A 14,899-nucleotide genomic window follows, 5' to 3' on the forward strand; every position below is an offset into this window, starting at 1 on the left:
GGTATTTAAAGGAGTTGTTCACCCAAAAAATTACTTATTTTCAATCGATTACACACACCATGAAGCAACGAATTCATGGATATTTTTTTCGTTTTTGACCCAATCATTTGATGACCGGGCGCATTTCCGGTAGGAGACTCAAAGAGACTCCTTTGAGTCTCCTACCGGATACATTAGCATCTTTCTGCCGGTCATTAAAATATTGTCTCAGGAATGCGACAAAAACAAAAAAAGCTCCATAAACATGGGGTGACTAATCCATAGAAAAAAAGTCATTTTGGGGGTGAACTATCCCTTTAGTTTACTTGAGTAAAACTACAAAAGTATCGGCGTCAAAATGTACAAGTAAAAGTACTCATTATGCACACTATCCCATTTCACAAGCTTCCAAATGTATAAAAAAAACTTTGTTTTTTGAGGCTGCGAACCCCCAAAATAATCCTATTTGAACTGGGGACCCCCCACCCTGACAAGCACTTGTATTTAGTTTGACTCGGTTCCACAGATAAATATTTTGAAAATAGCCGATTCATCGAGAAAAAAAAAATGTCTAGAATAATCTTAAATAAAAGAATCAATAGCTGCTCTCAACACATCCTCTCCAGGAGTGTGTGTGTGTGTGTGTGTGTGTGTGTGTGTGTGTGTGTGTGTGTGTGTGTGTGTGTGTGTGTGTGTGTGTGTGTGTGTGTGTGTGTGTGTGTGTGTGTGTGTGTGTGTGTGTGTGTGTGTGTGTGTGTGTGTGTGTGTGTCCTTGCCCCATCGTCAACATGTGTGAAGTATAGCAGGGTGTGGAAGTCCAACGGGGCAGATGTTTACTACGCCCCGTTCCCGTCAGTGCTTTGTGATGTCATAGGTCAGCCTGATTGAGGCTGATGATGATGATGATGATGATGATGATGCAGACCCGGGGAAGGCAGCCTGTCTGTCTGTCTGTCTGTCTGTCTGTTTGTCTGTCTGTCTGTCTGTCTGTCTGTCTGTCTGTCTGTCTGTCTGTCTGTTTGTCTGTCTGTCTCTCCAAACCCCCTGGGTCCTAGAGGCCTCGGCGTTCTGGGCTGGTGTCTTTGTTATCCAATAAAGCTGTCGCGTCAAATGGAAGAGATCGGTGGTGTAAAGTAACTAAGTACATTTACTCAAGTACCGTACTTAAGTTCATTTTTGAGGTATTTTTTTTTACTTTACTGGAGTATTTCCAATTTTCAGTACTTTTACCTCTACTCCACTTCATCTCAGAGGCAAACATTGTACTTTTACTTCATTACAATTCTTTGAAAACTTTAGTTACTAGTTACTTTGCAGATTTTTATTATAATTACAAAACATACATTAACCACTTCAGCCCCATTTACGCCATTTGAAACTAGCAGATCTACAAGCTCACGATGTGGCGCATTGTGAGCTTGTAGATCTGCTATTTCCAAAAAAGATTGTTTTATACATTTTGAACTTGTGAAATGGGACATTCTGCACAATGAGCACTTTTACTTTTGGTACTTTGAAGTAGATTTCGATGCCAATACTTTTGGTACTTTTACTCAAGTGCATTTTTTTCAATACAGGGACTTCTATCTGTAACAGAGTATTATCTACATTGCAGTATTGATACATTTTACTTAAGTAAGTACTTCTTTCCATCACTGCACACAACACACACACACACACTGGCTGGTATATATTCTCTATGGGGGGTTTGTAGTTTTTTATGTTCTGGGAAACGGGCTGGCCGGTTAAAGCCACCCTAGTTGAGTTTCCTGGTTTGGTGTTCAGGGGGTTTATCGAGGTGGTCTCTGGCCTGCGTCACAGAGCACCCGCTGTGATGTCACAACGAGTCTGAGTCATGCCCCCCCCCCCACGCCACAGACACGCACCATAACAGCAGGAGAATGAGCAGCAGGGGGGAGAGGGAGGGGGAGTGATGCAAGAATTGCTCGGATTTCGTCACTGTCGGTGACTTAAGTACATCTACTCAAGTACTGTACTTAAGTACAATTTTGAGGATTTCTTTTACTTTACTGGAGTATTTCCAGTATTTTCAGCGCTTTTACTTCTACTCCACTACCTCTCCAGAGGCAAATATTGTACTTTTTACTCCACTACAATGATTTGAAAACTTTAGTTACTAGTTACTTTTGCGGATATACATTATTCTATTATAGAACATACATTAACCACTTGAGCCCAGTTTTATATATAGGCTGTTTGAAAATAGCAGATCTACAAGCTCACAACGCGTCGCGATGTGACGCGTTGTGAGTTATTTTAGAGAGAGAGGTTATTTTCAAACATTTTAGTACTTTTACTTTTGGTACTTGAAGTTTATTTTTATGCCAATACTTTTGTTTACTCAAGTAACATTTTGCACACAGGCCTTTAACTTGTAACAGAGTATGTTTACATTGCAGTATTGATCCTTACCCAGCAAGCACAATGACGTTATGATGACGCCCGGTCATCACCCCGGTGACGTTCAGGACTAGGCCAGATCACAGCCCATATGGGGATGATCTTTAGGTCATTTACAGGACGTCATCACCGGGACATCATATGGACATTTGGACAGCAATTTTGGGTGATGAGAAATGTGTTTAGATGACGTCCTGGAAGTGACGTTTTTGTGGTCAGGATTAATTTTGGTTGAAATCAGGTGATATTCTGGGCCAGATCTGACTTGTCTTCTGACTTGATCTAGCCCCAATCGAGACGTCACTGATTGGTCCGGGTCCTGACTGTGCTTGCTGGGTATACTTAGGTACAAAATGTGAGACTTTTTCCAACACTGCCGTCGGGCAGAAACCTCTTATCTCCATATTTAAACTATTGTTGTTTCTGAATTTGAATCCTGAAAAGTAACTACTAATACTCTTTTACAAGTACGTAAAACTCCTGTGTTCAAAAGTATCGGGCATCAAAATATACTTAAAATCCCAAAGTGCTGAATGCCCAATGTCACACTTTTTCTTTCCTTTCCTTTTTTCTTTTTTTTCTTTTACACTTAAGTTAAGTAAATGTACCTCAGAATTGTACTCGAGTACGGCACTTGAGTAAATGTACTCGGTTACTTTCTACCACACACTGCTTGCGTCTCCTCAATGGACGAGCCAAACTAAAGACATGCAACGTGTCCGTAGGGATCAGAACGCTGTGGTGTTGCTCAACCTCTGTGATGTTGTTGTGATGCTGGAGGCGTCTGAATGATGCTGAGTGATGATCTGCATCATCATCTCCACCCTGTTACTGCTCTGCATGGTGCTGCATGGGCTTTCACCACTCTCTGCCTGTCTGTCTGTCTCTCTCTCTCTCTCTCTCTGTCTCTCTCTCTCTCTCTCTCTCTCTCTCTCTCTCTCTCTCTCTCTCTGTCTCTCTCTCTCTCTCTCTCTCTCTCTCTCTCTCTCTCTCTCTGTGTGTCTGTCTCTCTCTCTCTGTATCTCTCTGCCCCTCTCTGTGTGTGTGTGTGTGTGTGTGTGTGTGTTTGTGTGTGTGTGTGTGTGTGTGTGTCATCTGTCTCTCACTCTCTGTCTGTCTGTCTGTCTGTCTGTCTGTCTGTCTGTCTGTCTGTCTGTCTGTCACTCTCACTCTCTGTCTGTCTGTCTGTCTGTCTCTCTCACTCTCTGTCTGTCTGTCTGTCTGTCTGTCTGTCTGTCTGTCTGTCTGTCTGTCTGTCTGTCTGTCTGTCTGTCTGTCTGTCTGTCTCTCTCACTCTCTGTCTGTCTGTCTGTCTGTCTGTCTGTCTGTCTGTCTGTCTCTCTCACTCTCTGTCTGTCTGTCTGTCTGTCTCTCTCACTCTCTGTCTATCTGTCTCTCCATGCCTCTCTATCTATCTGTGTCTGCCTGTCTGTCTGTCTGTCTGTCTGTCTGTCTCACTCTCTGTCTGTCTGTCTGTCTGTCTCTCTCAATTCAATTCAAAGGACTTTATTGGCATGAGAAAACATACGTTTACATTGGCAAAGCAAAGTGGAACAATACAATCAAAACAAAATAATATATGTACAATTAAAAGGGAATAGAAATGATGTGTACACAGAGTTGTACACTCTCTGTCTGTCTGTCTGTCTGTGTCTCACTCTCCCCGTCTTTCTCTCTCTCTCTCTCTCTCTCTCTCTCTCTCTCTCTCTCTCTCTCTCTCTCTCTCTCTCTCTCTCTCTCTCTCTCTCTCTCTCTCTCTCTCTCTCTCTCTCTCTCTCTCTCTCTCTCTCTCTCTCTCTCTCTCTCTCTCTGTCATGCAGTCTTAAGTAGAGATAGATGAGGCTTACAGATTGGTGTGTGTGTGTGTGTGTGTGTGTGTGTGTGTGTGTGTGCGTGCGTGCTGGCCTCGCCGCTTCATCTGCTGTCCAGAAACACGCTTTTCCTTTTTTGTTGCACACAGCTTTCCAGGCATTTCCATGAATGTTGTCCCAGCAGCACTGCTGTCTGACCCGACCCGCTGTGCTGCTGCTCGCTGCGCTATCACTCTCAGTGGCCATTACATCTCTCTCGTGCACAAACAACTGCCACGCGTCTGCACAAACACGCACGCACTCGCTCATGTGCTTCAGTCATGTTTACCACTTAAAAGCTGCACTACGTAACTTTCCTGTCCCATTATGGATTCGAAACCTTGGTCTCCCGCACAAGTGCTGACGTCTTACCGCTGAGCTAACAGAGCCTGCCTGCCTGCAGAGCAAGAGCAGTTTTTGACCTGAAAGGTCACAGTGTGGTGTCAAACCAGGAAACAGGATGGTGTCAAAGGTCGTGCCCAAAACCAGACACAGCATCTAAATGGCTCAATAGCAGTGGTGTAAAGTAACTAAGTACATTTACTCAAGTACTGTACTTAAGTAAAAAAAAAAAAGAAAATACTGGAGTATTTATATTATTATACTTTCACTCCACTACCAATTATTTGAAAACTTTAGTTACTAGTTACTTTGTAGATTTTGTTTATTATTACAAAACATTACTTCAGCCCTATATACATTTTGGCCATTTGAAAATAGCCGATCTACAAGCTCACAATGTGTCGCGATGCAACACATTGTGAGCTTGTAGATCGGCTATTTTCAAATGATTTGTATACATTTGAAAACTTGTTAAATGGGACATTCTGCATAATGAGTACTTTTACTTTTGATACTTTTGCTATGAGTACATTTTGATACCAAGACTTTTTGTACTTTTACTCAAGTACATTTTGAATTCCGGACTCTTACTTGTAACCGAGTATTTCTACATTGCAGTATTGATACTTTTACTCTTTACATTTTCCCACCACTGCTCAATAGAAGAGCAGGGGAGACCAAATAACAACCACACCCATTTGTGTACGTTTTAAATCAAACAGACAAGGCCTGTCATCTTTGGCGGCCCCCCAAGGGGGCCCTGGACCACAGGTTTGGAACCGCTGGTGTACAGTATTAGTACAGTATGCATGCACATCTGTACGCACGCACGTCCCTCTGCCTTTGCCTGAGGCTTGAGTCATAACTTTCAAAGGACCCTGCCATTGGCACAAAGTCAGTGGGAAGTCCAAGCCTTGGAGTCATAGAGAACGGGGGGAGGGGGGGGGGGGGTTAGCGGCATTTGTCAGGTGTGAATTGACACCATTTCACACCTGGCAAATTCAATGTTGGCAATTCAGTGGAGACGGCGAGGCGAATCAGGCACGACAACGTGGGGGTGAAAAATGACTTTACAGGGATGTGTGACGAGGTCAAAGGTCATGTCTGTAGTGTCGCGCAGGGCGTAGCAGATCTACAAGCTCACGGCGGCGGCGCGACGCGGCACGTTATGAGATTGCAGATCTGCTGTATGCGTTGCGTGGCGTAGTATAAATCAGGCTTTACTCTGTGTGTGTGTGTGTGTGTGTGTGTGTGCGCTTGTGTGTGCATGTGTGTTTACAGTATTCCGGCGGTGCAACAGTTTCTGGGCGTGTCCTTGTTGGCTCGCAGCGCAGAGCGGGAGCCGGGCCATACTTTGTGTTGTTGCCTGTGTTACAGTATGTTAAAGGAGCACTCCGTCATTTTAACACGGTCCAGTTAATGTCCAAGGCCCCCTTGCCCCCCCAGTTTGATAACTTGTGCTATGTCTGGGACCGCCCAATCTACACCGTTTAAAGTGTTCAGCGTAAACAACTACAAATATTATGAAGATATTCACAGGTGTTACCAATGATACTAATGAAGGCTCTGTTCCATTTAGTGTAGCACAGTGGATTCCACGACCCCATAACTCTGAGAGTGTACAAATGGAACCAAATGGACCCTTACGGGTCCATTTGGTTCCATTTGTACACTCTCAGAGTTACAGAACCGTAACTCTTCAATGACACCCACTTTGAGAACAACCGAATTCACCTCCGAAAGAATTGAGAAAAGGAACTATTTGTAACTGTTTTCTTTTGTTTTAGCCAATCATGAATCTATACCTAGGTCTGTTTTGCTCCAATGTTCACAAAATTCGAAGGTTTACAAACAACAGTTTACAGTTTACAAATCATGAATCCGTTCCATATAACACGTATTATATTTACAGCTAGTTGGTCTCTCTATCTAGAGTCGTGTTAATCACCGTCCTAGAGAGTAACGAAACACAACCCATATGTTTAAACGGATCACTGACTGAGGCTTTAGCAGATGCGTTGTTTATATATTGTGCAATCTAAGGAAAGTAAGCCCCAGCCAACCGTTTGACCCACATCTACTGTATGTTTTCACAACCAAGTCACTGGCTGGCCTTTTTAACCCTTTAAGACCCGGGGACGCATCTGTGTCATTTTAGATTTCTTTAGCTATTCAAAAGTGCCGTGCTACAAGCTTGTAGATCTGCTATTTTTTTGAAAAATCGTGAAAATGTGTGTTAGTATTTAGAAGACATTTGAAGAATCTGTAGATTTTGTAGAATCGGCCTCAGGTCTTAATGGGTTAAACCACTATATGCACTTTGTCAGTATATGTACCTTTTTTTTTATGAGTACATGCACTATTATAACCAGTACATGCATTTTCATTTGAGTACATGTACTTTTTAACTAGTATATGTATAACATTATATATATTTTTTTAATACTAAAACGCACAAGGTTTAAAGCCCCCTCCTGTATTGTTGAGTTTGTGATTAGTTTAATGTTTTTTCCAGTGTCAACTTCATGCATTCATCCCTAGGTTTTTGGTTCAAAAGCTAAAGCTCTATATTGTGAGGTTTAACGGTACTGTAATGGTGACATATTAAACCCCAGTCAGTCTTGCGTAGCCAGACAACTCATTTTCAGAGCTTTCAAAGCACTGGTTCCCAAACTTTTTAGCTCAAGACCCCCCTGGAGTATATCCATTATTATACTTTTACTCCACTACAATTATTTGAAAACTTTAGTTACTAGTTACTTTGTATATTTTGTTAATTATTACAAAACATTACTTCAGCCCTATATACATTTTGGACATTTGAAAATAGCCGATCTACAAGCTCACAATGCGTCGCGATGCGACACTTTGTGAGCTTGTAGATCGGCTATTTTCAAAAGATTTGTATACATTTGAAAACTTGTTAAATGGGACATTCTGCATAATGAGTACTTTTACTTTTGATACTTTTGCTATGAGTACTTTTTGATACCAAGACTTTTGTACTTTTACTCAAGTACATTTTGAATTCCGGACTTTTACTTGTAACCGAGTATTTCTACATTGCTGTATTGATACTTTTACTCTTTACATTTTCCCCTCCACTGCTCAATAGAAGAGCAGGGGAGACCAAATAACAACCACACCCATTTGTATACGTTTTAAATCAAACAGACAAGGCCTGTCATCTTTGGCGGCCCCCCAAGGGGGCCCTGGACCACAGGTTTGGAACCGCTGGTGTACAGTCTTAGTACAGTATGCATGCACATCTGTGTGTACATCTGTCCGCACGCAAAAGAGAAATGTGACGCTTGCCCGGTACCCAAACTAGTGAAAATAGCAGATCTACAAGCTCGCAACGCAACACTTTGGGCCGCGTTGTGAGCTTGTAGATCTGCTATTTTCACTAGTTCTTAAACATGCGTTTTCTAATTTATGGAATTTCTTTGATTTCTCTATTTTTTTATTTACTCATGAAATTGTTTCGAAAAATCATAGAATTTTTTTTTATTTATTCATGAAACAAAACATTTTTCTTACTCGTGACTCATAAAAATTGATCCGGGACCCGAAGACGGGTTCAGACCCACTGTTTGGGAAACAGTGGTACAGACTCCATGACGGAAGCATTTGAAAACTAGAAAATGTGCTCCTCGGAGCACAGGTCTCCGCCAGTACTGTTCCTGATTAATCCTGTCTTAAGTGTTACTTGATTAATCCTGTCTTAAGTGTTACTCCGCCATTTCTCAGCCATTTCGTGATTATTCCTGTCTTACCTCACTTTGAAAGAGGCTAAGACTCTTTCAAAGTGACACATCTATTTATAGGCCGCTGATACGTCATGCGTCTCACTAGCCAATCAGAGCACACTCTTTCAACGTATTGTCACGTGTCACGTGAGGCTTGACCAATGTTAGCTTGGCCGAGGGGGGGACGGGACGGAAAGTGAAAACATAGTCTCCTGGCGGAGACAATGATGGGAGGCAACAGTCTGGCAACAGTCTGACTCGCAAGACCAGACCCCAGGTGAACTCTGTCTGGGTTTTTATATCACCTCCAGGTGATTCAGCCAGTTATAGCCAACAATGACACAATGATGACATACTGACGTCATAACGATGTCACAATGATGACGTAATGACGACTCGATAATGACAGAGGGGCCAATCTGTGACAAGAGAAGAAAAGGAGAATTGAGCGTCGTAAACTCTCCCCTCCTGGAGGATGCGACAAAGACACGTCATAAAAAGGGACACAGACAGACATTTGGATTTGATTTGATTTATTTCGTCTCTGTCGGATGTCCAAAACTGTTACTTTTCAGGATTCAAATTCAAAAACATCAAAAGTAGCAGATCTACAAGCTGGAAACGCGTCGCTTCGCGCCGCGTTTCCAGCTTGTAGATCTGCGACTTTAGCTATTTGTGTGTGACGCTGTTGTATGATCAAGTAGGGGCATTAATTTACGAAAACACACAATAAGGTAAAATATGGAGACAAGAGGTTTCTGCCCGACAGCTACGATTTATATATTTGCTTGCTTATTTCCACTGTGGTCCCCTTGCACAGAATAAAAAAAAACATACTTAGAATTATTTATAAATATAAAACAGAGAATACAAAATGTAATAAAAAGCTAAAACAAATGAGAGCAAAAACCTAAACTATTACCCTACAGATACGAGGATCTCCAAATATGGTCATAAAAGGGACTCGTCGGCGACACACACGCACAAGTTAGACGTGGATCGGGTCAGACGGTAGCTCAAATTAAACGAGGGACAGCCACGCACACACACACACACACACACACACACACGCGCGCGCGCTTGCACAAAGATTCCGTTCATTTATAGATAGATAATACTCTACTGTTAGAAGTGTATTATTAACACCGTAACACTCTGCCGTTACATTCATTAGTCAAGCGGCAGCAGATGTTTCCGCGGACGAGAGCCGCCATTGACAGTATGATTGGTTATAAGGTCAAAGGTCAAGTGTGAACAAACTCCTCAATCGTCTTCAGGATGGACTGAAATGTGCTGAGAGCACAGTTAACGGGCAAACAGGTGTGTGTGTGTGTGTGTGTGTGTGTGTGTGTGTGTGTGTGTGTGTGTGTGTGTGTGTTTGTGTGCGTGAGAGAGTGTGTGCATGTGTTTATGTTGTGTCTGTGTGTCTGTTTGTACTTGTATCACTATACTTGTGAGGACCCCACAATTATAGTATAACTTGAGAAATAGACATTGTGAGGAATCTTTTTCCCGGTGTTCACAAGAGAAATGGTTGTTTTATGGTTAAAACGTTATTTGGGGGCACGGTGGCGCAGTCGGTGGCGCTGTCGCCTCACAGCTAGAAGGTCCTGGGTTCGATTCCTGTGGGCGCTGTGGGCGTGTCCTCTCCTCCACGTCATCAGTGCCCATACCCTAGGTGGGGTTGGCGAAAGGGCCTACTCTGTGTGGAGTTTGCATGTTCTCCCCGTGTCCCCTAGGGTAGGTACCCTCACAAAAACCCTCTATACTGCCTCCCCCTGGTCAGCCGGGGCGCCTGATGGAGGGGAAAGGAACTGGTTGGAATAACGTGTTCCTTCCACGGGCTACGTCCTAACGGGGAAACTCTCCGTCTGTCAGGTGACAAGAAGCGGCTTGCTAGCCCCTCATGCATTGAAGGAGGCATGAGCTCAGTTCTGGGCTCTCCCCAGACTGGCAGAGGGAGAGTAGCGCCCAGGATTACATAGGCAATTGGCACCGGCTGAAAAAAATGGGTTACTAAAATCTTGGAATAAAAAAAATATTTGGGGAGTTCTAGGCTTACAATTAGGAACATATTCAGGTTGGGAATAGGCATTTACAGGTTAGATTCAGGCCTTATACTGAAGTTTCACGCCAGAAAATAGCATTGCTTTTGCAATTTTTCAACAATTTTCAATGCTGTCCTGAAATGTTTGTCCTCACAAGTATAGTATAACAAATGTGTGTGTGTGTGTGTGTGTGGTTGTGGTGTGTGTGTGTATAGAGATGCGTTATCAGTGGCCCTCGGGGCAGTTTTTTTGGGGGGTGTGACCTCCGAAATTTGGCGGCTGACCCCGTCAGGCGATCGCATCCGCTGATATCCCACTGATCCCTGAACTGTATCACATCTATTCCTACACATCTGACATTCATACCCCCCCCCCCCACACACACACACACACACACACACACACACACACACACACACACACACACACACACACACACACACACACACACACACACACACACACACACACAAAGCATTTTCACGAACAGACACTTTTCTTCAATCCACCACTGGGCTGGATGAAAAATTTGGGTTTATCCTTCTGTAATAAAAGCCAGTTATCCCAAAGATGTTGGAACAAGACAAGACCTCAGTGAGCAAACCGACTCGCAAATACTTGAACCGGCAACAGAGAAGCATGGCGTCTTAGTGGTGTTCAGATTTATGCTGAGGCCGTCTGATTGGAACATACAGAAAACTTGACATACAAGTGAATTCAATGGAAAACTAGAAAAAGTGCTCCTCGGAGCACAAGTCTCCGCCAGCAGACTTGGGAATGTTGGGAATGTTCTACTTCTTATGTTCTAATTCTTACAAAAAATAGAACATGTTACTGTGTCATAGTAACATGACACAAGTGTCCTATCCGTCCTGTCTGTATAAGTGTCCTATCCGTCCTGTCTGTATAAGTGTCCTATCCGTCCTGTCTGTATAAGTGTCCTATCCGTCCTGTCTGTATAAGTGTCCTATCCGTCCTGTCTGTATAAGTGTCCTATCCGTCCTGTCTGTATAAGTGTCCTATCCGTCCTGTCTATGTAAGTGTCCTATGTAAGTGTCCTATCTGTCCTGTCTGTGTAAGTGTCCTATCCAATTGTTACAGTATCCGCCATTTCTCAGCCATTTCGTGATTATTCCTGTCTTACCTCACTTTGAAAGAGGCTAAGACTCTTTCAAAGTAAGGTAAGACAGGAATAAGAGGCTAAGACTCTTTCAAAGTGACACATGTATTTATAGGCCGCTATACGTCACTAGCCAATCAGATCACACTATTTCACCGTATTGTCACGTGTCACGTGAGGCTTGACCAATGTTAGCTTGACATGTGGAAAGTGAAGACAATTACCCATTTCTTAGATAGATGCCAGAGGTGGAAAGTAACTAAGTTCATTTACTCAAGTACTGTACTTAAGTACAATTTTGAGCTATGTTTTACTTTAGTGGAGTATTTCCGATTTTCAATACCTTTACTTCTGCTCCACTGCGTCTCGGAGCCAAATATTGTACTTTTACTCCACTACCTCTATTTGAAAACTTTAGTTACTAGTTACTTTGTAGATTTAGAATTTTGCATTACAAAACATAGATTAACCACTTAAGCTCTATATTTGGGCTGTTCGAAAATAGTAGATCTTTAAGCTCACAACGCGTCTACCCCGCACTATGCAGAAACACATACACACGACCTAGCCTGTTGAGTCGAAACGGAAGTGCCGGAATTTGGCGGAAGTACCGGCCCAAGGCTCCGTTACGTTGAGGCTTTCACAGATCTGTTTACATTCTCTGTGTTGTGGCTGGTAAAACAAAGACAGTTTCCCAGGGGAAGTAAGTACATATATACATATATACGATGTGTCCCATCAAAAACATTGTATATTCTCTCAACTCACGATATGATTCGAATCATGATAATAGGTTCACAATACGACTTTTTATTTTCCAGACAAAATGACAAAATGAAAAAAAAAAATGTTTTATTTCGCTTATATAAATCCAGTATTTTCTTCTCCTTTATATATATATATATATTTTTTTTTTTTCTCTTATCCTCTTTTCAATACAGTAGCAAATGATGGAAAACTATTTTTTTGTATCAATTCTCTTACCAAAATCCAGTTTGTTTTTTACACTGTGCTGTTTGCATCGCGATACATTTTTTATTAAACTGATTTAAATTGTCACCAGTTTGAATCGGTTTTAATCGATTTCGATAAATCGTTACATGCCTAATGAATGTCATTCATAACATTGCCTAAAACGATGTCCTTGTATAGTAATAGAGAGTGTGTGTGTGTGTGTGTGTGTGTGTGTGTGTGTGTGTGTGTGTGTGTGTGTCTCAAAATATGTTCCAGGGACCCCTTTGAAGCAAAGATTTGAGTTACAAATGTTCGCTTTAAAAATATATATATATTCAAAGATTTGCACACATTTTCATGATTTTTCAAAACATTGCAGATCTACAAGCTCATAGCGCGGCACTCGGTGCCACGCTATGAGCTTGTAGATCTGCTATTTTTGAATAGCCAAAATTAAAAATATGGTTAAAGTGGTTCAAATCTAAAATGACACAGATGCTTGCCCGGTCTTAATGGGTTTAACGTGTGTGTGTGTGTGTGTGTGTGTGTGTGTGTGTGTGTGTGTGTGTGTGTGTGTGTGTGTGTGTGTGTGTGTGTAGGCCGTAATCTGCCGTGCGTCGGTGAGACCATCGCGGACACGGAGGTCGAGAAGTCTCCCCGGCGGAAGCGTCGCGTCCGCCACGTCCAGAGCCTGGAGTCGTCCGAGCTGGAGTGAAATCACAGGTCTCTATTGATAAGGATCTCTGCATTTATTTGGGGTATTTAGGTTATTTTACCAGGTATTTAGCCAGGTGTTTAACATTGTCTGTTTTACATACTGAGCGCATGTCTGAGCACGGCAGCCAATCAGATGATCAGTGAATGTAGCGGATTTCAGGGAGAATATAGGTGTCTATGCACAGCAGCCACATTGGAAAGAACTCGGGCCTCTTCCCTTCATAGATGTTATACCAGTGATACTAGTTAAGGTTGTGTTCCATTCTGGTCAAACAGAGTCAGGGTGCTGATATTGTGCATGTTGGCTCACTGGAAACACTCTGCTACACCAGTGGGTCTCACAGTGTGGTCCAGGGACCCTCATGGTTCCTTGAGGGGGTTCTAAATTGCCCGGACCTGTAAGGGTCCATTTGGTTCCATTTACACACTCTCAGAGTTATGGGGTTCCTTGAAATTAAAAGGTATGAGAAACACGGTGCTACACTAAATGGAACAGAGCCTTAATTAGTGTCATTGGCAAGACCTGTGAAGGAAGTGAGGAAGAGGCCCAATTTCTGTCCGGGAAGAATTCTCACAGAACAGCATGGCGGGAGGGAGAGTTCAACAATCTGACTTTTGACTATAGCCAGGTGGGCCATGAGGATGCCCAAGTGGGCCCCAAAAATAAGGGGCGAAACACTACGATTTTAATGATATTATGACAAAAACAAATTAAGTCATGGTTTTCATTAAAACCTTGAAAAAGTTGCTTTTCATTAGGATGCCGATATGTAGCAACTTAAAGTATAATACGTTCCCGTGATCAAAGCCGAAAGGCAATCGAATGGTTGATCATCAAAATAAACACGATCTGAAAATGTGCCCATCTGACCGCTTAACATGGCAGCTGAATAGCTGTGAAGAGGTCAGCTGGGCGGGCTTGTAGATCTGCAATTTGTGCTACTTTTGCGTGACACTGTCCTATGACGAAGTAGGGCGTTCATTTACGAAAAACAAAAAAACAAAATGTTTAAATATGGAGATACAAGTTTTTTTTCCCCCGACGGTATTTACTCCACTCATGTGTGTTTGAGTGCATTTGATCTCAGTCAGTGTGGATCTGATTGTCTTGTTGTCGTTAGCATTCAGGGTTGGATTCCAAAAACTTGTCTGTTTGACAAACGCATCTTGTACTTGGAACTATAGTACTGTGGAATCAGTTGATTAAACACAATTGTAAGTAGCTTTGATGTTGTGTTGTAACAACTAGATAATTCACACCAGTGTTGTGTCTGCTAGATTATGCTATTAGCTTATTGATTCCATGCTCAACCATTTATGAGCGTCTGTATAGGCTCTGTGCACAGCAGCCATATTGGAAAGAAATGACTTCCTTCACAGGTTTTACCAATGATACTAATTAAGGCTCCGTTCCATTCTGGTCAAACAGAGTCAGGGTGCCGATATTGTGCGTGTTGGCTCACTGGAAACACTCTGCTACACCAGTGGGTCTCAAAGTGTGGTCCAGGGACCTTCGTAGTTCCTTGAGGGGGTTCCAAATGGCCCCTTACGGGTGTGTGACTCTGTGAGTTATGGGGGTCCTTGAAATGCAAAAGTTTGAGAACCACTGTGCTACACTAAAGGGAACAGAGCTTCATTAATATCATCGGCTAAGACCTGTGAGGGAAGTGAAGAGGAGGCCCAATTTATTTCCAATATGGCTGTGCATTCTACGTTCAC

At 42.6% G+C, this 14,899-nt stretch overlaps 1 protein-coding gene across 1 annotated transcript in view; it reads left to right on the top strand.

Moving 5' to 3' along the window:
- LOC311044280 (DNA repair protein XRCC4-like) overlaps positions 1 to 14,899 on the top strand; it is a 105,223-nt gene that overhangs the window by 82,378 nt on the left and 7,946 nt on the right. The window contains exon 8 of the mRNA XM_084055735.1: positions 13,063 to 13,186. Within this exon, the coding sequence (XP_083911861.1) occupies positions 13,063 to 13,178 (116 nt within the window). The 3' untranslated portion in view covers positions 13,179 to 13,186. The remainder of the gene's footprint in view (positions 1 to 13,062; positions 13,187 to 14,899) is intronic.

This window comes from Gymnoscopelus microlampas (assembly GCF_963454915.1).
Source record: "Gymnoscopelus microlampas genome assembly, chromosome: 4".
Taxonomy (NCBI): domain Eukaryota; kingdom Metazoa; phylum Chordata; class Actinopteri; order Myctophiformes; family Myctophidae; genus Gymnoscopelus; species Gymnoscopelus microlampas.